The 22,652-nt window shown below is 49.1% G+C and overlaps 1 protein-coding gene across 3 annotated transcripts; it reads right to left on the bottom strand.

Annotated features, from left to right (window-relative positions):
* Positions 1–788: 788 nt before the first annotated feature.
* On the bottom strand, positions 789–22,414 carry LOC131104192 (kalirin-like). 3 transcript variants are annotated; one of them, XM_058051116.2, is made up of 57 exons: positions 21,889–22,414; positions 21,097–21,171; positions 20,911–21,025; positions 20,650–20,842; positions 20,345–20,568; positions 19,935–20,253; positions 19,735–19,857; positions 19,467–19,658; positions 19,247–19,378; positions 19,051–19,185; positions 18,882–18,974; positions 18,691–18,813; positions 18,001–18,117; positions 17,808–17,882; positions 17,602–17,724; positions 17,451–17,503; positions 17,189–17,336; positions 16,919–17,088; positions 16,748–16,845; positions 14,985–15,148; positions 14,563–14,682; positions 14,379–14,458; positions 14,171–14,309; positions 13,918–14,052; positions 13,695–13,848; positions 13,424–13,539; positions 13,165–13,287; positions 12,165–12,347; positions 11,967–12,091; positions 11,803–11,869; positions 11,354–11,463; positions 11,130–11,199; positions 10,958–11,047; positions 10,792–10,884; positions 10,620–10,731; positions 10,324–10,514; positions 9,682–9,783; positions 9,460–9,614; positions 9,109–9,211; positions 8,510–8,671; positions 8,266–8,434; positions 6,492–6,548; positions 6,317–6,420; positions 5,384–5,515; positions 5,193–5,306; positions 5,063–5,133; positions 4,912–4,978; positions 4,740–4,843; positions 4,605–4,674; positions 4,306–4,392; positions 4,144–4,236; positions 4,024–4,074; positions 3,879–3,956; positions 3,206–3,391; positions 2,972–3,143; positions 2,694–2,833; positions 789–2,610 (listed from the first exon to the last, which is right to left on the bottom strand). In XM_058051116.2, the coding sequence occupies exons 1-57, from the start codon at positions 21,941–21,943 to the stop codon at positions 2,425–2,427; spliced, it is 7,038 nt and encodes a 2,345-aa protein (XP_057907099.2). In that variant the 5' UTR covers positions 21,944–22,414; the 3' UTR covers positions 789–2,424. The 3 variants fall into 3 exon arrangements, with proteins under 3 accessions (XP_057907099.2, XP_057907100.2, XP_078652863.1); XM_058051117.2 differs by having other exon boundaries at positions 5,193–5,303; XM_078796737.1 differs by having other exon boundaries at positions 6,492–6,545.
* Positions 22,415–22,652: the final 238 nt, after the last annotated feature.

Below are 22,652 nucleotides of genomic sequence, written 5' to 3'. Positions count from 1 at the left end.
GACATGAGCACAATCTTGTGGAATGTTAAAATATATAAGTAAATGTAAAAGTACATTGTCCAACACAAAACAAAGCCATAATTGCAATTTAAAAAATATGTTTTTATGTTAAACAAAGAGACAAAGAGACCAAGGTATTGTGTGTGCGTTTCGTGTTAAAAATAGAAGTAGAATCGCAGAATCTGAGCGAGTGAACTTGAGACTTTCCAATCTCCAAATTGGTTAAATGAGTTTATGGTTTTATGGCCGCTCTTATCAACATCACATCACCACCAGACTTTAACACCGCTTCCTTTCACCTTTGGCTGCTGACACGAATTCATGATCACAGCAAACTGGATGGCTACATGAATTGTAGAAATAATGAATGAAAGATTGGAATACAGTTTTATTTATGAACAATTATTAAAGAATGATATGTCATTATGTCTATTATACGTATATATGAAGTGTGCTCTCAAACCTGGAGCGCCAACTAGAGGAATCTAGTTTCAGCAAGCTTTTGTCCATCCATCACTTGTAAAAACAGGTTGACTTATTTTCAAATAAGAAATATGTTTACGCAATAATAATAATAATAAATATGGAACAACACGGATCTTTGGCCATAAAAGTGACTTTTTTTGACAAATGTGTTCCACTCGGTCTGTTATAGCCCACATCATTTTTCCTTCAAGGATAAATAGGTCTGGGTTCTTGGGTGTACCTGCATATGACCGAGGTCCTGCTGACTCCACCGCAGATTCGGTCGCCATTTTGCTCTCATACACGATAGAAAGAACATCATGTTGGATGAAAAATGAAGTTTATTACAAACATTTGACACGGAGCTGTTAGTAGTCACTCTTAGCAGCTGTTCGAGTTGTAGAAATAACACTGTTTGGTTGGTTGTTTCAGTCGGACGCTCACCACCAGGTTGGTGCAGCGTGCAGCTTCCCAACTTGAGCCTTCGTCGTGTGCTTTTCATCACCGTTTGGTGCTATCTAGTTTAGGCCTCCATCAAATGTCGTGCGCTTTATTCCCTCTCAAAGCATCGGCCATGCAACAGTCTTTCCTGGACCCTTGAAACGTAGTCACCACGCTCCGTCTTCCTCCCCTTTGGAGTCGGCCATCTTCTGCTTCCAATTCCAATTGTCTCTTGGATTCTGACCCCAACGTAGTGCACCACACTTTACGGGAAAACTGTCCAAAATCCAGCGCTACATTCTACCTTAAAACCAGGACTACTTTTTCAGGCTGCATAGTTCCTTAAGGACGAGGGTGTTGTCTGAGAATGGCACCAGGAGAATCCGATAAACAGGAAGAGAGGCGGACGGGAAACAAGACGTTTGGGAAGAACGGGACAAAAAGCGGTTCAGACCACCAGGCTGAACAGGCGGGAATTAAGACAGGAGGTTGAAGACGTAGAAAGACGGTATTGACATATCGACATCGGTATTGACGTATCGACATCGGTATTGACGTATCGACATCGGTATTGACGTATCGACATCGGTATTGACGTACCGACATCGGTATTGACGTATCGACATCGGTATTGACGTATCGACATCGGTATTGACGTACCGACATCGGTATTGACGTACCGACATCGGTATTGACGTATCGACATTGGTATTGACGTATCGACATCGGACACGAGAAATCAGGAATTGGTGCTGGACAAGATGGCAGACTGGGAGTTGGACTGGTACACAAACAGTGTCCAGCGGTCTCATTTAGGAACACAAACAAGAAACGCATCATCAGAACATCCAAAGTGAGCAGAGCTGCACAAACGACGTCGCCATGGCGGCGCCATCACTGGTTACTACGGCCATTGTGGTGAGGAGGGAGGAGACGACTCTGTTTACAAAAAGAAAAAATGGTGTGACCACCAACACAACGTGGTCGCCATGGCAATCACCTGACATAAAAAACATACAAGATGGCGCCAATGATACACTCTGACACGTCCACACTACAGTTTGCCTACTGTGGTGAAAAAACGATCCTATTAGTCGTGGTCGCCTCCTTTTATCGTGTGGACGCGTGCATGCGCCCCCCCACGGTCCATTTTATACACGCTAGTCACATGACGGGGGAGGAGCCACACGGAGGAATCGGTCACTGCCACGCATCCAGGGAATGTGACCCTTTTTAAAAAGTGTCTTTAGTTGCTAAGCAACCGCAGGCTCCTGGAGCACCAGTCTGGGGGTGGAGACTAAAGGACGACGTCATCAGCACGCCAGAGTCCTGATTGGATGATGACTTTGTGTTTTCACGCTATTTTCAAACAACGGGGAACAAGGGCGGATCTAACAGGACCTGCTACAGGGAGTCTGTGTGTGTGTGTGTGTGTGTGTGTGTGTTTCCATGCTCGTGTGTGTGTGCGTGTGCGCGTCATTGGGCGCCGAGTGCGCGTCATTGGGCGCCGAGTGCGCGTCATTGGGCGCCGAGTGCGCTGCGCGCCACCCAGCCTTCAGCTGCCGGCGAGTCGCTGTTGGCCGGTCGATACACGAGGCTCTGACCCTGCTGGTTGGAGGCCAGGATCTGGACCTTCTCGCCCCGGAACACCGAGATCTCATCTTCACGGACGGCCACAAAGTCCTGAAGCACCAGCACCAACTCCTAGGGGTCAAAGGTCATGAGTTCTACTACACCGCCAAGTCGAGCGGAACCGATGAGAGCACGAGGTAGACTTTGATTCGCACCTGGCTGTCTTGATCGATTTCTGGCTGAGGGGCGTGGCCATTTGGTGTGGGCGGGGCTGAAGGTGATCGCGCTGATGACAGTGGCCGGGTCACTGATATCCCGCCTTCTTTCTTTTGGTACTCGATGGGAGATTGGAGAGCTGGACGTCGAGATGATCACAATTAGTTTGGCATATTTAGTAGGGCTACAACAATGCATGCACATACTGTATCAAATGATAGTCATTTCATTTCCACCAGTCCAGGGTGGACCCCGGTGCCCGCCCTGCTTCACTCACCAGACAGGAAGTTGTTCTGAGCCTCCAGCAGGGCGCTGATGTTCTCCACCCAGGTGGTCTTGATGCTAGCTGAGGATGCCTGCAGCGTGAAGCGTGCCGCCGAGCCTCGAGACCACAACACAAACTTGCAGAGGTCTCCATCCACGCTCTCCTGCATGGCCAGGTAACTCACCTGGAGACACCGCCGGCTGTTAGCACTTAAACCCGACCTAACCGGTCTAAACCAGTCCTTACCTTGATACTGTTTTTGAACTGGTATCCAGGACTGTTGGATCCTTTACTCAGGAGTTCGCTGAAAATAACAACCTGCTCGAACAGGAAAACATGGCGCTCTTTGCTCCGAGACAAAACTCCTCCATCCTGCTCCCAAACGCAGAACGTTTCCTGCTGCAGCAGCTTCCCCTGGGAGGTCAACTTCCCCTGGAGACACAAATGGCGTTTCACCATGACATCACACTTCCTGTCTTGGCAAAGTAGCGACCAAGGATGACCGCTTTCATGTTCCTGCCAGGGAAGACCAACATCCAATCACGTTTTCTTTGTTTCTAACTAATAAATCTTTCCTCGGAGGAAAAGTGGTTAGCACGCAGGCCTCACAGCTAGGAGACCCGAGTTCAATCCCACCCTCAGTCATCTCTGTGTGGAGTTTGCATGTTCTCCCCGTGCATGCGTGGCTTTTCTCCGGGTACTCCGGTTTCCTCCCACATTCCAAAAACATGCTAGGTTAATTAGCCACTCCAAATTGTCCATAGGTATGAATGTGAGTGTGAATGGTTGTTTGTCTATATGTGCCCTGGGATCGGCTGGCCACCAGTCCAGGGTGGACCCCAGCTGGGATAGGCTCCAGCACCCCCCCGTGAAAATAAATACGCGGTAGAAAATGAATGAATGAAATCCGTCCTCGTACCTCGTATCCCTGCAAGCGGCCGAGGTTCATCATGTCGTTGCAGCGCTTTGGGACCAGCGACATCAGCTCCAGGGCTTTCTACACACACGTACACACAGTGAGGTCTACTACCACATGTGCTCATGTTCACAGTGAGGAACCGTACCTCAATCTCCTCTGAGTCCAGCCCGGCTTTGGTTGTGTACTTGAGGAAATCCTGAGATGCAGCAAATCATAACAAGTTCACTCACTGCACGTGTGAAAGGCACGTGTCATGTGACCCGACCTTTAGTAGCAGCTGATACTTGGTGATCCTCTGGATGGGCTTGATCAGGTAATCACTGATGGACATCCTGCAGCTGATCTCATGCTGGATCTCCTGCACAAACAAAGCAAAAGTTGCAGTTTGTGTCGTGGATGAAAATAAAACATCAACGACTTTGATTACCTCGAAGAAGGTCTCATACTCCATGACGATGTACTCTGACCTTGGCTTGTTCTGACAGTAAACCACGTACATGTGGAGGCGACGCTCCTGCGGTTCAACACGCACACACATGCACACACACGCACACGCACGCACACGCACACGCACACGCACACACACACGCACACGCACACGCTATTATTGGGCTATGAAACCAAGCGTTTCTCATTTCCTGATGAAAGATGACTATTGTCTCCATCTGCTGTTGCTTATGGGCATGCCCGAGCGACGCCCCCCCACCAGGAGGCTCCACAACTCACATGTCTGATGAAGAGGTCTGCCAGAAGGTCGTGGTTCTGAATGCAACGCTCCAACTCCACCACAAAGAAACTGGAGGACAACACACAATGAGTCCGACTCCGCACGGTGCCCGAGTGTACGCGTCGGACACCTACTCGCGATGCCAGTCGTAGATCTGCTGGATGTTTCCAAAAACAATCTTGTCTTTTCCTCTCATGTCCTCCGGGATCCCTCTGACGTCCAACCTCGACATGAAGCCCTGTCAATCACACGGGTTCCTCAATGCCTCTTTTGGACTGTGGATGCGGGCCGGTTTTCCCATCTCACCTCAACGATGACGCCCAGGTCTTTCACGTAGTCCTTCTCAGACTGGACCATCTCATTCACCACAAACCTCCACACACACAGAGACACAGTTGAGCCGCACGCGTTTGAGTCCTCAGCTCATCTTTATGGCTGGAGTGTTTCGTGGTCTTACATGCGCCCCCGTAGAGCTTTGGTTCGCTGCTCACTGTCCGACTCGTTGGAGCTTTGGTCAGAGTCGAGAGCCTGCAGACCAACCGCAGTCACATGATGACAAAACCAAAGAACCGGACCACCAATGTTACCTCTGGGTTGTTGGGATCTTTAATGATCTGCATGGGAGGTGGTAAGGGGGTGTGGCTTTCTTCCTCCGGCTCCTCCTCTCCTCCGCTTTGTCCTTCTTCCTCCTTTTTTATCTTCTGGGCACATAAAGCACACAAATCCATCTTCTGTGTATTCTTTGACTTTTTACTGCTCGGTGTGTTTTTGTGTGTACCGTTGCTGAATTGCCTGTGAGGGGCGTGGTCGCTTCTGGTCGATTGTCCCGCCTCCTGTTTCTGATTGGAGCTTTTTTCTGTCCGTCCACTTTTCCTTGACTCAGCCTCCTAACTGGACTAGTCAACCAGCGCTGCCATGACACACACACACACACACACACACACACACACACACTTTACTTCACGCTTCTCTAATTGAGAGGAGCCAGTTGAGGTGGCTCGGGCATCTAGTCCGGATGAGATGTTCTGGGCATGCCCAGCCAGGAGAAGGTCCCCCGGGGCAGACCTAGGACACGCTGGGAGGTTTGTGTCTCACAGCTGGCCTGGGAACGCCTTGGTGGCCTCCCGGTGGAGCTGGAGGAAGTGGCCGGGGAACGGGAAGTCTGGGCTTCCCTTCTGAGACTGCTGCCCCCACGACCCGGACCCGGATAAGCGGGAGCCGGATAAGGAGAATGGAATGGAATGGAATGGAATGGAATGGGCAACAGAATATCAGGATGAACGGAGGAGTATGAGTATGTCCATGCTGTGATTTTATTTATATTTCCTGATAGCTTAGCATAGCTTGTTAGCTCTTAGATGTCATCGAGCGTCAACACCAGATCATTTTTTGTACCTTTTTAAATAATATTGTACCAATATATGCTTTCCGTAATGAAGAATTAGCTAAACAAATCAATGTAGTTGAATCTTAGTCATATAAATGGATGCATGGATGCAGTACATGTACCTTTACACCCCGTGACCAGAATACTCCTTATGCACTACATACGACTTGTCTTTACAAAATCTCTTTTTTTTTATTCATGAAGCGCGTTGGACTACAGCATGTGTCAAGTTTTTAAATTTTTAATTCATGAAGCGTGTTGGACTACAGCATGTGTGGTTTCCTCTGGTTACAAAACACGTGAGTGACCTCTTATCCTCATTACCTTCAGTGTATTTCCAGTTCCCGAACCACTACGTTTCGGAACTGGTGAACTGGCAGCACCTCCTGGTGCCCCGCCCACATTGTAGCCCACAGGGGACGTCCCACCTGAGAGGGGAAGAAATGAGATCAGCCAGGTCCTCATAGCGTAGCTGTAGCGAGTTAGCATCATGTCTTACATTGACTTGGCTGAGTGTGCAGCCCGGATGTCTCGGGGTTGAACTGGCCGGACTCTGCTGGTAGGACCACATGCACAAAATACATATTTCATGTTCATTTAGAGAGGACAGTTGAGTTCCTGATTTCCTGTTTTGGCGTGGCTCGGCAAATAAAGACTTTGTTGATCAACCACCTCCTTTACGCCTTTGCAGGACTGGACCGACATTCAAATGTCATCTTCAGTCTTAATGACGGCTGTGAGAGTCAAGCGATTCAGAGAACTAGTGTATTTGTTCCCCGCCGACCGTAACAAATATTGTGTCTCTGTGTTTTTGTTCACAAAATATTGAAGTTAGTCTGCTTGCTGAGATACATTTGATTCGTTATGTGCGGAGTTCCCCAGGGGTCAAGACTGGGACCAAAATTAAAATTAAAATTAAAATTAAAATTAAAATTAAAATTAAAATTAAAATTAAAATTAAAATTAAAATTAAAATTAAAATTAAAATTAAAATTATTTAAATAAATTAAAAAACTTAAATTATATTCGGAAAGCAGGAAGTGAACAAATGTAAGAGTTAGTGATTGTAAAAGTACCAGATGGAGGGGTAGGATTTAATAAGCTTTGCTTCTTCCTACTCCTTTTGGACATGTGGAACTGGGAACTGATTATGGGATGCATTCAATTGGAATCTGATGCATGTTCAAATGAAATTAAACCATTACCATTACCATTACCATTACCATTACCATTACCATTACCTGTCATAAAGCTCCATGTTGCTTTAATGTTATTTTTCTTCTTGTATTCAATTGTTGCCATAACCATGTCAAAGTCTCGATCAACATCATTTTTATGGTACACACGATCCTAATTTTGTGACAAGCGGTGCTATGCATGTTTGCCTGTCCTAGCAACACGAGGCATCTGACACATTACGTGCGGCCAAGTATGTAAACAGAGCTCCACTTTGGTATAAACGTGACGCTGGTTGACACCCAAGAGGAAACCTGTGGGTCCGGTTGGACACGACTGACACATTCCTGCAACATGCCCTCCTTGCTGGCTGTCATTGTTTAACCAGCTGACACACGCAATGCTCCCCAAATGGGACCCACCTCGCTCGTCCTCACACACCATCCATGTCAACACGCCAGAACAATCCCAGCATGCACCTGTACCTCGCCGCATGCTTCAATCAGTCAGTGTCCATGTCCGTGCGTAGATCAGGAGACAGGAAACGGGCAGGGAAGTGACACGGCCGATATGAACAGCTACTGTGTACCTAACTCTAGCGGCGCATAGGGCAGGGGGCGGGGCTTGGCCAAAGAGGGAGGGTTCTACTGTATTTTGACAACAGTGGTAGTTATGAGCGCTAATTAGTTACAATAAAAGGTAGCTAAACAGATTGCAAATGTCATAAAGAAATACCTATCGTGACATTTTTTTGTTTTTTTTTATGTTTCGTAGGAAGATGACACACACACACACGTGCACACACGCACACACGCACACACGCACACACACACTACACTCATAAGGGACACCCACAGATTCCTGGTGTGTGAACATCAAACTCTGGTGGCCTCATTTTTTTTGCAGCTTAGATCTGTTTTGTATTTTGTCATTTGTCAAGTGTAACATTCGTGTCTCATATTTCATATTCATGTTGGGATCTACTGAAATATTTAGAGGATCTTGTCACAGACAGGAAGTGACACAAATGTCCAAAATGTCTGAACAGGAAGTAACGGATGGCAGGCAGGTAAGGGAGCGGTTCTTCATGCACTCACCCTTCCCGGTGCTTGCTATAGAAGATGAATTGGAGGCGTTGAAAGATGGCGTAGTGGTGCAGGAGGGGGCGTTTCCCGAGGAGGCGGGGGAAGCGGAGACCAGCGTATCCATGTCGGCAGCACTGTGGGAGTGTGACAGGCAGAGGGCGCTCATCGGTAGCAAACCCTCCTGAAAGGTAACCAGATGAAGAATCAAAACAAGAACCGGCATGGATGCTAGCTTGTGGGCATGTCTGAGCTTCACCTGCTGTGGGGTTTGATCCGTGGTTCTGGCAAGACACCAACCGTGCCTCTCCACTGAGCGCTCCACCAGCTCCACCGTCTGACCGCACCGAACACTGAGCTCTCCGGGCAACGTCGAGGAGAAATCCAGCAACACCACCACTAACTCACAGCCTCCCGACAGCTGGACGCGTGCACACACGCACACGCACGCACACGCACACACACACACACACACGGGTTACCAAAAAATAGCTCATCCCTTAAACATGCGTCATAACTCTCAATTGTGACTGTCCGTACTAGAAGTGCCACAGGTTGTGAGGGTAAATAATGACTAATGACAAGGACGAGACCACCAGAACCCGAGACCACCCAGAGAGGGAAGTTGATCTCAGCTACCAGGGAAATAAATAAAACGTACCACCACAGCACAGCAAAGATTGGATGTTTTCTTGGACGGTCCGATCACGAAGGGAGGAAACGCCCTCCGACACGCACACACGCACACACGCACACACGCACGCACACACGCACACACACACGCACACACGCACGCAGCTGCAGCAGCGCTGACGTAATCCACACGAGCCTCTTACACGGTCTTTGGATCCGTCATACCTTGTCGCTGTCTGCAGTATTTTGGGAGGTTCTGGAGGCGATGGATACGGTGTCGGGCTGACTGCTGGCATCACCCAGGCTGTCGGCATCCTCGCTGGTCTCTCTGGTGAGATCGGTAAGTCAGAGCGGAAAAGTGTTAGAGGTCGGCATAATCATGAAGAAACTGGATCTGGTCATTAAAAGCTGGCTTCATGGACTGGAGTGGACTGGGCTGGAACCAGCAGCAGAGTCAAACAGAGAACTCCCCTGGTAAGCAATAGTCTGGGTAATACACACTGGCATTGAAATGGGATCACCTATTGAAAATAATATACATTTTAATCACAGTTAATCACAGTTAATCACACCGACCTGCGTGTGATGCTGCGCTGGCGCCCAAGAGTCAGATTGGGCGTCTTTGGGAGTGGAATGGGCTCTCTCAGAGCCCCCCGCAGGTGACCTCGCCTCTCCTGAATGACCTGTCGAATGCTGCGGACCCACTCCTGCTTCAGCTCCAAGGACGAAGCCTGCAAGGACAGCAGGGCGGTTTCAAGGCCATGGTTCAGAAATGGAACCAGCGCACCATACATTTACCTTCAGGACCGTCCTGTTGTCTGAGGTTGGCGTCCTTCCGACCCAAAGAGCGAATTTACAAGGATCCCCTTCAATGTGTTCCGTTACACCGAGTTCTGATGTCTGACATGGAGAGACAGGAGCCAACATTAGCTGAATTAGCCTGATCCATCTGTTACCTGTAAATGGAAGTCATGTACGTATGTGTAATCTATGTATGTGTATTATTTTTTAAAAATAAAAATAAAAATAAAAATAAAAATAAAAATAAAAATAAAAATAAAAATAAAAATAAAAATAAAAATAAAAATAAAAATAAAAATAAAAATAAAAATAAAAATAAAAACCTTAAACTATATTAGGAAAGCAGGAAGTGAACAAATGTAAGAGTTAGTGTATTGTAGTGTTATTGTAAAAGTACCAGATGGAGGGGTAGGATTTAATAAGCTTTGCTTCTTCCTACTCCTTTTGGACATGTGGAACTGGGAACTGATTATGGGATGCACTCAATTGGAATCTGATGCATGTTCAAATGAAATAAAACCATTACCATTACCATTACCATTACCATTACCATTACCATTACCATTACCATTACCATTACCATTACCATTCCCATTACCATTAGCAGTAGTAGTAATGGTAGTGTAAAGCGAGCGTTACCCTCAGGCGGCTCTTGTAAAGGTACTTGGTTCGTCCTGATGAGTCTTTCATCTCCTTGCTGAAGATCAGTGACAGCTCAAACAAGAAGAGGTGTCGGTCACGCCCCTTCCTGATTAGAGACTTTGGTTCCCAAACGAGAAAGGAGTCCTGCAAGAGGAGCTCACCTTGCACCTCAAGACCTTCTTCCAGACCTGACAATAGATGAAGACATTTGGTTATAGTCATGAAAGTCAATTAACAGTAAAAACTCTGTTGTGAACTTTTCCAAAGCAACAATTTTATTGGAAAATTGTTACCTTCAAGCATGCTGACATGCATAGCGTCATTGGCTCTTTTTGGAACGCTCAGCATCACGTCCAGGCCTTCCTTGATCTCCCCTTTGCCTTCTTCGCAGCACGCCAGCAACTCCTGGAAGCAAGCACGGATGAATAGGGCCAGCAGTCGGAACGTTGCGTGGGACCAGCTTACCTTCAGCAGCAGTTGGTACTTTGTGATCCTCTGAACCGGTTTGATGAGCGCTGACGAGATGGAATTTGCCAGCCCATGTCTCCTCTGGACTTCCTACAGGGCAGAGAGACCAGTTTCGGACATGTAAGAAGATCTGGAGACTTGCTAGACTGCCAAAATGCCTTACCTCAAAGAAGCCAGTACCGTGCAACTGGATCAGTAAGCTGGAGTCTGGTTTGTTCCTGCAGTAGGTCACGTACATGTGGAACTTGTCCGCCTGAGAGGAGGAACATCAAGAGCAGGCTTTTAATGAACATGAGCCAATTTATCCATTTTGACAGAAAACCAAATGTGGTTACCCAGGTGACAAAACAATGTCCCACATCTTCAGGAAGCTGCTCATAGTTCTCCAGCTCCTTCAGGAAAATACTGGAACAGATGTTGCAACGTCACTTTACAATGGCCGCACAATAGGAGATGTACCTCGCCTGCTTGGGCCCCAGCAAGGCTCCGGGAGCGGTGAGGTTGGCCGCCCTGGCTGGCACTCGCTACACAAAACCGTCGACAGTGGAGCCATGAATACCTGTTATGGAATTCGTAGATATCTTGGATGTTCCCGAACACCACATCATCTTTGTTGCTCAGACCAGATGGGATGTCCTCTGAGCCGCTCGTCATCTCCCATAGATACGTCTGCAGCAGGTCAGTCATCAGTCAGTATTATGCAGAGCAGTGGTTCCCAACTGCTTTAGCTGGGGGACCCCCAGCACCCCTCAGTCACCAGCTGGGACCCCAATTGCTGACATTTTCCAACTTGGCAAATGTCTTCTATTTCAAAAAGGACTCTTGGCTGCCTGGGTTCCCAACATCAACAGTCGTGAAGACTGGGTGGGTGCTCTTTTTGGCACGCTATTTAGCAAGCTAACAGCACGGTACATTCACGGACATCGGGTCATTAGCTCTCTTTCTTTTCGTGCCGTCAAAGACCGTCTCCGCAACCCACCCACCAGTTCGGAATGACCGGAGGCATACCTCAATGCATTCTTGAAGGTCTCGAACGTAGACTCTCTCTGTCTGCAGCAGTTCCGCCATGATGTACCTGGGACGCAAAACCGCTACTGAAACCGAAGCACTGACGTTGCCGCCATCCCTTCGCTTAGTTACTCACTCTTTCTTTTTTTTTTTTTTTTACTCACTCTTTCTTGCGGGCTGAGCGTCTCTTCTCGTCGCTGATCTGGTGGTTTGGGTCAGACAGATTGACCTCAGGGTCCGAGTCGGACAAACTGTTGGGAATCAGCTCCAGCTCCAAGTCCTTATTGTCCTAAGAGGAAAAAGGAATTCATGTTTACGTTCTTCAAGGTGCATAGTAAAAATGCTTGCAAGCACGCCGCTACCTGTGAGCAACCTCCTAAGGTTGTCTCCAGCATGTGGCGATACTGGCCCATCCTCACAGTGAAGTCCCGGTATCGCTTATCCACGGCGGAAACACAGCGGCGAAGCTCCAGTCGATGGGCGTGGCCTTTAGCCAGCATGCTCTCAGCCAGTTGGATCAGCAGGTGAACCTTCTCCTGGGTGTGCTGAGTGCATGGAATACAGGATGCCAACTGGTATTATTATTATTATTCCATTATTACAAAGAAATACTATGTGACCTCATGTACCATGTACTTTCCATCCGTTTACAAAAACTGTACAACAAAGCACTCTGGGAAACAGGAAGTATACATGGAATGCTGCTTAATAAACTAATGAAATAAACTGAAATACTACTACTTGTGTAGAATCATGGATATGACCCGACTTGCTTGAGTTTAGATGACAGCCATCTTTGTACATCATAACGTGCTTGAACGTTTCCCTGCACAAGCGATGGCAGCTCAGGTTCATTCATATTGGCTCCGGCTCGCTAACTGATAGCATTCCGTGTAGCCCAGTACGCCACTAAGGGGGACCTACGCTTTTTCCACATTTCTGACCTGTAAAAGTTGTTTACTTGTCAAATGTTGTATTTTATGTTAAACAAAGTTTCAGATGATGAGGTTTGCACATTTGGAAGTGAGCCCTCAAGGAAGTTTGGGACTCTAAAAGCTCGGTTTCAGACAGTTTTTCCCATCGCTGGCTTACTGTAGCATCACAGTGAGCAAGAATTCCTTGTATGGGCATGCCCGGGTACAAGCTGAGTGGGACCAATCACAGCTGAGTGGGCATGCCCAGAGGTGGGCCGCAGTTGGAATAAATTAAAACAAACTGTTTTGGAAATCCAAGGAAATAGAGCTGGAATAGGTGCGTATTCTGGAAGATCTAGAAAGCTTTCTGTGGGGATTATGGTGTGCAGCGGCTCTTTGGGAAAACCCCACCAAGTAGTTCAGCCACTTTCTGTGTGCATGTTCTCACCTTGGCTGACACACAAAACTCTCTGTGCTGGTTCAGCAGCTCCTGTGTCTCCGCCACCGTTGCCCCCGGCGATGTGTGTGAGGCCAGATAGTGGTCCCCTGACTGTTGCAGCCAATCCAGTGCCTTCATGGGAAATATACGTTAGGAGCTGAGGGCAATTTGTTGATCAACACTCAAACAGCCAGTTTATTTTAACACCATAACACAGTGCCCCCCCCCCCTACTTGATACTTGACGTGATACTTATACTTATATGTACCTGCTGGGCATGGTTCTGGAACATGACATACTGCTGGCATTGGTCAAGTCGTCGCTTCTTTAATGTCCAAAAATGAAGAACTCTGTTTTCTCTCTGAAGTAGCTCACTGAGAATACCTGCACACACACACACACACACACACACACACACACACACACACACACACACACATGCACACACCAACATCAGTTCATCAGTTCCATGTGGAGATGTTCGGGGCTCCACCTCCACTTCACATTGTACGTGTATGTGTAGGTCCATGTGGGGTCACCTTTGACCTGCTGCTCTGGTACTCGGGAGTGGCCAGTGACCTCTGTGACCCCGGACACAGTGACATTGTGACCAGAGATGTTCGCCATAGTGACGCTGTTGCGGTGGATGTATTTGAGGAAAACTTCGGCATTGCGTCTTGCAAGCGTGCAGGCCTGTGTCAGTAGGAGCAAAACAGTCGTGAAGGTTTCAGCACGACTGGCAACTACGACATTCCTAAACACCTTGAGAAAGGCCTCCTTCTGTTCCATGTGTTTGTTGATGAGCGGCAGAAGATGCTCAGGCTGTCTGTCGCCGCTGCCACACCAGTCCTCCTCCCTGCGGTACTCCTGTTCCAGACTCTCTAACACGCCGCAAACCTGCACAGGAGTCACACGCAGCTTGTCAATCAAGTGCACCAATGTGGCTACTCAGGTACATGCACAGGTGGCCAGGCGGGTGGGCGAAGGTGCACAACCAGGTAGACAAACATCTCACCTGTTGTGATGTTCTGTAGAAGGCGGCGGAGGCGTTGACCAGTTTGAGTCGGTCTTCGATCCGCAGCATCAGCGTCTGCCAGTGTAGCGCCACCGTCTGGGCACATGACCTAACTGCATCCGAGTCATAGTGGCCCGACCTGGACAAGGGGTCCAAGGTCAAACTGAACAAATAAAGCCTTTTGGTGAAAAGTGATGCGGTGACAAACCTGACAAGCAGCTCGGCTCTCTGCTGGAGCGCCAGCGCCACCTGGTGGGTCCGCTGCAAGGAGTCAGCGTGGAGCAGAGCCTGGACAAATGCATCCGGGTGTTTGCCATCGTGCCCAGCAAACGTGTCTCATCAGTGTGGTGCAAGCGTGTGCACGCTATGTGTGTGTGTGTGTGTGTAGTAACCTCGATGGCCTGTTGGAGGCGTTCGTGTTCCCTCTGCAACTGTTCGGCTTCAGACAAACAGCTGGAGTTCAACATGCAGGACGACAACATGACCTCACCCTCTGAGATCCAACCCAGCACCTGACCAACACACGGGGACCCAAACAAAGGCACGCATGGGTGTCAGATGCTTGACCTGCGGGTGTGTGTGTCCGTTACCTGTTTGACCTGCGGGTGTGTGTGTCCGTTACCTGTTTGACCTGCGGGTGTGTGTGTCCGTTACCTGTTTGACCTGCGGGTGTGTGTGTCCGTTACCTGTTTGACCTGCGGGTGTGTGTGTCCGTTACCTGTTTGACCTGCGGGTGTGTGTGTCCGTTACCTGTTTGACCTGCGGGTGTGTGTGTCCGTTACCTGTTTGACCTGCGGGTGTGTGTGTCCGTTACCTGTTTGACCTGGTTCTGCAGGTGTTTGAGCTGCAGGTTTTGTTCCAGGTGAGTGTGTGTGTGATCCGCAATCTGCTGCAATTCCTTCTGTTTGTCCTGCATGTGGTGCTGCAGCTCCTCCACCTGAGCGGAGAGGCCACCCTCCAACTCCGACAGCTCAATTCCTGAAATACAGACACGTGCACACGCACGCACGCACATGCATGTCAGAAGCTGGAGTGCACGAGTGCAATCCAAGTATGTGATGAATACAGCTGTGCAATCTCCAATCACACTGTATGTGTGTGTGTGTGTGTGTGTATGTGTGTGTGTGTGTCTCCATGGCAAAGTCAATGAGCTGGTTTCCATGGAGATCAGCTGAGTGCAGTTTCCATGGCTACCCCCTCCCCCTCCCCACCTCCCCCATTATCCTCTTCCCTACCCCATCATCATCTGTATGTAACTGAAGCAGGCAGACCAACATCAGCATCATCGCTATTTTTTTATTGTATCACATTTTGTGTCATTTTACTCATTTTTCAAGAACGGCATTTGACTAGATGTTTGACGCATATGCAACCTTCAAAGTAAAAAGCTGCATCAGTGCTTCATGATCCCCACCTCCGTAACCTCTGCCATCCTGACACCATTCAGGAGGGCTGCAGTTTTACCAGAAAACTAGACACCAGTTGAAGTTACTACTTTGTCTAAATATGAGGAGTACTAAACACCCCATAAAATGACAACATGGGTGACCCAAGAAGGTGTGCGGTACATCCACATGCACTGTCTTTCTTTCATTCCGGTCATGGGGACGGCAATCTGCACAGGAATTCACGGACCTCCAACGCCAATCATACATCTAACCAAACGCCACACCAAGTGTTTCATCACGACATCGAGCAGCAGCAGGTCTAGTCTGAGTCCAACATGACTGACTCAGCGCCTCGCCTTGTTTTTGCACAGTGCGCCCAGACACCTCTGCGGCCGTAGGTGAAGTGGAAAAGTAGACCCAGCAGTCGACTCAGAGCTTCACATAGCAACAGTATAATCAGCAAGCACGTTACTGGCAAAGTGGCACCAATTTGTCCATCCATGTCACAGTCAATCTCTTCAAACTCGGGATCGACCGATATGGGTTTTTTCCCACCGATGCCGATACCGATTTTTTTTCCATCACCCTTAGCCGATTTTGCTTGGGCCGATACTGCTTTTGCTCCCTGAATTTATACGAAAAAATTACAATGATACCAAATATTACATGTCTCAAGATTTAAATCATGCAGCAGAAAAATGTATCGGCCATACCGATTCAAGTAAAGAACACAAATATCGGCCTGATATATCGGCCGGCCGATGTATCGGTCGATCCTTAATTAAAACCCCAGCAGCTGAGGCAGAATTTCCCCCCCAAAGCAGAGGATTAAGTCATCTCCAGATGAAATAGATCCTTATGTCACTAAACCAGATCTCCACGCCTTGGTTGTACCTAAACATTATCCCTTTTGAGATGAGGAGTCCAAGGTCTAATGAGAATAACGACTTACTTAGACAGCAGGCAATGCTAACGAAGCTTCTACCGCCATTATCCAGGGGCCAAAGGAAGGCCACAAGGGGCATCGTTCAATGTCTTTTCCAACAATAAAGCATACGTTGACCGAGTGTGAACAGCTAACATATACCATGTAGGAAATGATTTCAAAACCAAATAAGAACCGCTTCAACCAGAGTCCAAAACATGACAACATAGTCCAACGTTGATATCAAGCAGCCAACGGACTCACCTGTGGCCTGGACCTCAGTAATGTACTGCTGAAGGTCATGACCTTGCTGGACAACCTCATAGATCATGTTATTCATAGCAAGCCTCCGTTCCATGTGCCTGAAGATCAAATCAAAATGTGACATCGACTGTGGAAAAACCTGGTTTCCTGACATCCCAGTAGAACGTTTACCTGTGAATTCGCTGCTGTGCTAATGTGAGCGCCTCTGGGCTAGCTTCGGCTAGCCGTGACGCCACTGACATTTGCTTGTCCTGGTTTGTTTCAGAAAGCCGTTTCTCGGCAGAGAAGTCCTGGGATTGTTTGTGGAGCTCCTGCTTCCAAGCATCCATCTCCCCACTCACCTAGGAAAGCACACACATGCAATAAAGGAAGACAATACATAAATATCAAAAGCATCCCAGTAACTACAATCACAAGGCAGTTCAAAGGCCACATGTATACCTCCATGATGCACTGTTGCAGTATGCGCAGCTGCAAGTAAACATCCAATCGGATCTTCCGTTGATGGAAGAGTTCCTCCAGTTGAACGTGGAACTCTTCAAGCTGTTGCAGCACTGACTCCACATGGGCCACCGAGCTGCCTTGAGGCCTAAAACAGATGGGAGCGACTTGGGATTTTTACCGAAAGGAAATGCATTCCAAGAAGCACCATGTTGAGGGAAGCAAGTGCCCCGATGCCAAACTACGACTAGACCACACCCACCTGAGTTGCAGGATGAGGTCTTCCCCTTCGCGAATGACACTCATGGCAGCCTCCTGTGGGGGGGTCAGAGGCAGGGTTAGTGTGGAAGAGCTGCTGTAAGAGGGTGGGTGTGTAAGAGTGGCGAGGTCAAAGGTCAAATGTTAGTTATTACATGTGTGTTGGCCTGCTGCTGCTGCTGCTGGTTCATGAGGGTCTGCAGGGCCTCCACAGATTCAGAACCTAGGCAGAGGTCGGCTGAGAGCTGCTTCTGGAGTCCCTCCATCCATGACGACAGCTGTGTTTGTGTTTTGGGGGGGTTATGTATTGAAAGCGTAGGTTAAACAATGTTTACGAAGATGCTTTGTCTACCACTGTCACCTCTTTGGTGTGCGTGTAGAAGGACACGGCCAAGTCCAGCAGCATCTTCCTTTGCTCCACCTTCTGAATGAACGCCTGCAGACATGCATGCACACATGCTTTAACCGAGCCACGCCCTCTGTTCTCCCCTCCACCGATGGGTATTGCACTAATACCCCCCCCCCCCGGTACGTTTGGTCACCGGGTGGCTCACCTGCATGCGGAGCTCCAGGTCTCGTGCAGCCTGATAGATCTCTTCCTCCTCGCACTCCCCAGACTGAGCTAGCTGGTCGGCTGCTTCAAGCAGCTTCTCTGCGTTGGTGTAGGTGTTCTGAAACACACATCATAACCTCGCAGTGAGGTAGAGCCAACAATGACGGTACGGCCAGCGGTAACGTGGTGAGGAGCTCCACATGGCTTTCGATGAGACGTGTGTGAGTTCAAATGATACTGAGCGCTTTGTCAGATGTTCAAAATGCATGACATTTCTGTCAATGGTGCATGTGGGTCCCCACTCAGGGACTGATTTTTTTTGTCCCAAACAAATTTGAAATGCTATTGAGAAGAACTGATAATATATACGTATGTATTTATCTGTACTGTACATACTGAAGTTTTTGCTGAAACCAGCGAAAGGCAAACAAATGGAGATCATTGAAGCAAAGCAGCATATTCAAGAGTCAAATTGCATGCGTACGATAAATTCCATGTTCCATGTTGGCAGGTCTGCACTAATATTGATGGCATCTGATGCAGCCCCTGAAGGCTCACCAAGTCCTGTTAACAAAGCTTACACATATGAAACTAATAATGCTTTTCTTCCAAAGAACTAAAGTCCAAGGGCTGCCAAAAGGGACGCATTAGTAACTATGGCACTCATTTATCCTCTTAAGACTTGGATCACCTGAGCGACTTGCTGAAAGTCGTCATGTCGTTTCTGAAGCGCTCGCGCTCGATGCAGCGATTTCCCGACCCCACTGTGCTTATTGAGGAAGACCTCGCCATGCTGCTCCACCCAGTCCAACACCTGGGGTACGCAGGAGAGACAAAGGAAGTACACTGGTGCCATCATATCTCCAAAAGTAAGCGTCACACCTGTCGGACATCCTGTTGAAACACACACAGCTGAAGGCGTTGGTGGAGGCGGAGCTTGCGGTGTTGCCATGCGCTCTCCACGTCATGTTGACCCTGCCAAAGACTCACACTTGAGTCTTCACACTTGTCTGTTCGGTGACAGTGAGACAGGAAGCTACCGTCGCTGTACCTGCATGACCTGGTGCAACACTCCCATGATGCCATGCGTGGCGGCAGTGAAGTCCGGTTTAGGTGACATGTCGTTAGATTCCGTTGCTGAGCAGCGGTTGAGAACGTCCAGTAACGCTTTCCCACTCTCGCTGACCTGCACATTCGTACAGCTCAGCAAACAGGCAAGCTGATGTTGGAGACAGGAAGAACGGTACCTGGGTGAAGTTGGCCGAGATCTCCTCGTTCAGCTCCATGTGTTTCTTCACAGCTTTGTCGAGCTCGGCTGTTGCTGATGGCAGCGATGCCTCAGCGCAGGTCTGAAGCCACACCTCCACTCGAACAAGAAACTTCACAACCGACGGGTAGGAGGACAAAACAGGTGAGCCATGAAGATTTTTCATTGACCAGCAGCAGATGATTTTACTAATGAATCACCTGCTCGGCCCCTTGATGGAAGCCTGTTGCCATGGCTAACGTGTTACTGCGCTCCTCCAGTGCCGTTGTCAGCGACCTCCAGTCCTCCTGTAGCCGTGAGGACACCATAGCGATCCTCTCTGCCCCGTAGTGATGAGCCTCTGCAAGCCTGACGGCTACAGTCACCACACTGTCCACGTTCACGCTGCCGTTCTTCACGCACATTCACACCACGTGGCGTTGGCAAAGGCTGAAACGCTTAAAACAAGACTCAGACCATCACACACACCATCACGTTGGAGGTGAAGTGCTGGTGTTGGGTTTGCAGGTCAACAGCATGCTGATGGTTTTGACCGACTTCCACCAGAGTCTGCATGAACAACTCCTTACTGTTGGCAATCCACTCGGACATCTGCAGGGGACAGGAAGTGACCCGTTATGTTACGTTATTACATCACATGCCCCATGAAGAAGACAGCTGATGCTCACCTTGGTGGCATCCTGCTCAAACAGATGCAACTGCAGTGCTTGGTCCAGGTGAAGTTTTCTGTCACTCCAGCTCTGCAGCAGCTGCGTGCGAGCCGCCTGCAGGCGGTCAAGTAGAGACGCGACCTTCGGGGCCACACTTTGGAAATCAGCCCCACCTGATAGCCAGCTGCCGTGACTCCCGAACGCACTTTCGCTCAAGGCATCTCCTTGGGAGGGGCCGAGATGCATGCGCTGGAGCAAGCTCCTCCCCTCTCGGTCGTGAGCGTCGACTGGCGCTGTAGCAATGGTGTTCCGGAGACGATTGTGTTCATCGAGGACTCTGGCACACAGAGAAGGTGACCATCAACAATGAGTAAAGTTGCCTCTGATGCTCTTTCGGTGAGATGTTCCTCCCTGAGGTGCATCCTCACCTGCGGGCTTCATCAACATCTTGTGGTTCTGGTATACTGGTCAGCCCATCCTCCAGCTGGTCCAACTGGGCCAGGAGCTGCGTGGCAGCCCCTGAGAACTCCTCCAGACCCAGACGCAGCTCAGTCCACTCCACGTGATCGTACTCCAATGAACCCCCCAGGTCGGACGTCAACTGAGAGGGGTCCACCAACCGTGACAGACCTTCTACAGACACTAGGCTGGTCTGAAAACCAAGTATTGTAATAGCAGAACTTAAATCATCATTAGTAGCAAATGAGTACTTTCTCCAGTACTACCGTGGTACCTCAAAGCTGAGCTTGGCAGAGCCCAGGTTGGTCTTGTGTTTTTGCCAGAAAGTGTCAGGTTTGATGAGCAGTGCTGTGTGGATGTTGGAGGAAAAGGACTCCTGCAAAGTCCGCAACACCGGCTTCACGCTGTCCCATTTGCTGCCACGCATGTCCACCACCACCGTAAACCCTCGTGCACGAACGTCCTCGCTGCAAAGACAGACCGGCTGAATAGAAGACATCTGGACAGATATCTAGTCCGGACAAACACAACGCACCTCGGAATGGTTGACAGGTAGGTAACTAGCCGGCTAAGATCTTCCTGTTTTATTCGCTCATGGTTGGTCCTGGCTGGGAAGGTCAGGATCGGCCCTCCTCGTTTGTCCCGTCCACCTGGACATTCAACTGGGTTATGACTGGACCAATAGCGAATAGGACCAAAGTGCAGTAGCGGGCAAGGTTACCTGACACAAAGGCCACTTTCTCCCTAAGCACTGTCAGGACGTCACCAGCCCGGACACACTCCATTTTACTGGACCCTGGAATTTAGAGACACGTGGTTCAAATATGGCCGCTGTCTACATTAGTGCACCAAACGTGGCTTTATACCCGGGTCCATGTTGGGCTTTGTGGCTGACATTAGAGCGCCAACAATGCTTGTTGGTATATTAAGTGTGGGATCTTGGCTGAGGGAATAATTAACAAGCACATATGCAGCAGAACCAACCATCGACACACTCAATTAGAAACCTGATTGATCCGTCAGCTGTCACTTGGAGCAGACATTCCGACAGAAAGGGTTGCTGGGTGCACACATGCACACACACGCACACGCACACGCACACACACACACACTGAGTCAGTGTTGAGTCCAAAATAGCTGCATTGTGGAGGCCTTCAGAGAAAGTTGCTATGACTGTCGAAACTCATTAACGTGATTACGCAATCACGGCAGACATCTTTAGGCAGGCAGTTTGACTATTTAAGAACACAAACATCAAATAAAAATGGTTCAAATCATCACATTGTGCTACGAAGGCCGCCGTCGCTGCAATACACACAATAGCATGTCAGCCAATTAGAACACAGTCCACGGCTTCCGAATGAAAAAGTCGTAAATGAACACGTGACCATTTGACTATCATCGGTGTCATGCTAAACAGACGGGCGCGCGCACACACATCATCCGAACCAATGGGCGGCTATGGAGGCATCATGGCGAAGCTTGCGCGCCCGCGCACGTTCACACGCCCTACCTGCGGTAGCCAGGCCGTCCGGGCCCGTTTCTCCTGCTCCATCCACCGGATTCATCCTCCACCTCCTCCTCCTCCTCCTCCCTCTTCCTGCTCCTCGTCCTCGCGCTCTCTCCTCCGTTATGTCCCGATGGCCGCCTCGCTCCTCCTTCCTGCCTACCCGTCCATATCCGCGGCTTCACATCAGATGGGACTGGTCCAGGCTCCCGAACTGGCCCAAGGGCTGGTATTAGTCCGTCGTACGGACGGATGTGTTCCCCTCTCGTGCCGATCAGTGGGTCAGCGACGGCGTCCCTTCTCCTTCTCGAATGACGATGAGGATGATGATGATGAGGAGGAGGAGGATGACGGCGAGAGACGCTCTCTGGCGTGCGTGAGGGCGTGAGGCACGGAATCTCACACTTGACCGTAAAAGACCGCGTTACCGTTACTCAATGCAGGCATCGTTACCAGAACCGGTATCTTTCCCTTCCCTCGTCGCTTCGGCGGATGACCCTTCGCTCAGTCGGTCGGTGAGTGGCTCCAGTACGCAGGCGCACAGAGTGTGGAGCAGTGCACGCGGGCTGCACCAGCTGTGCACGCACACACACACGGAGACTCCCTGGTGACACTTATTCTTATAGCTTATTCTTATTCTTATAGGTATTCTATTCTATGCTCTCCGGGAAAATAAGACATGCGATGCAATCTTGGATACTTCCAGTATATGGAATCATGTGGTACAATATGGTACAATATGGTACAATATGGTACAGTATGGTACAATA

Source organism: Doryrhamphus excisus, linkage group LG15 (assembly GCF_037039965.1).
Source record: "Doryrhamphus excisus strain RoL-2023G ecotype Guam linkage group LG15, RoL_Dexc_Guam_v1.1, whole genome shotgun sequence".
NCBI classification, from domain to species: domain Eukaryota; kingdom Metazoa; phylum Chordata; class Actinopteri; order Syngnathiformes; family Syngnathidae; genus Doryrhamphus; species Doryrhamphus excisus.
This window is presented reverse-complemented; position numbering and strand designations above follow the sequence as displayed.

Coding starts and splice junctions, on each gene's coding strand:
- LOC131104192 (XM_058051116.2), bottom strand. CDS start 21,943: ATGAATCCGGTGGATGGAGCAGGAGAAACGGGCCCGGACGGCCTGGCT. Junction 18,814..18,881: donor TTCAACAGGATGTCCGACAG/GTGTGACGCTTA, acceptor TGCGTACCCCAG/GTGTTGGACTGGGTGGAGCA. Junction 17,089..17,188: donor TGCAACAGTGCATCATGGAG/GTATACATGTGG, acceptor GTGCTTTCCTAG/GTGAGTGGGGAGATGGATGC.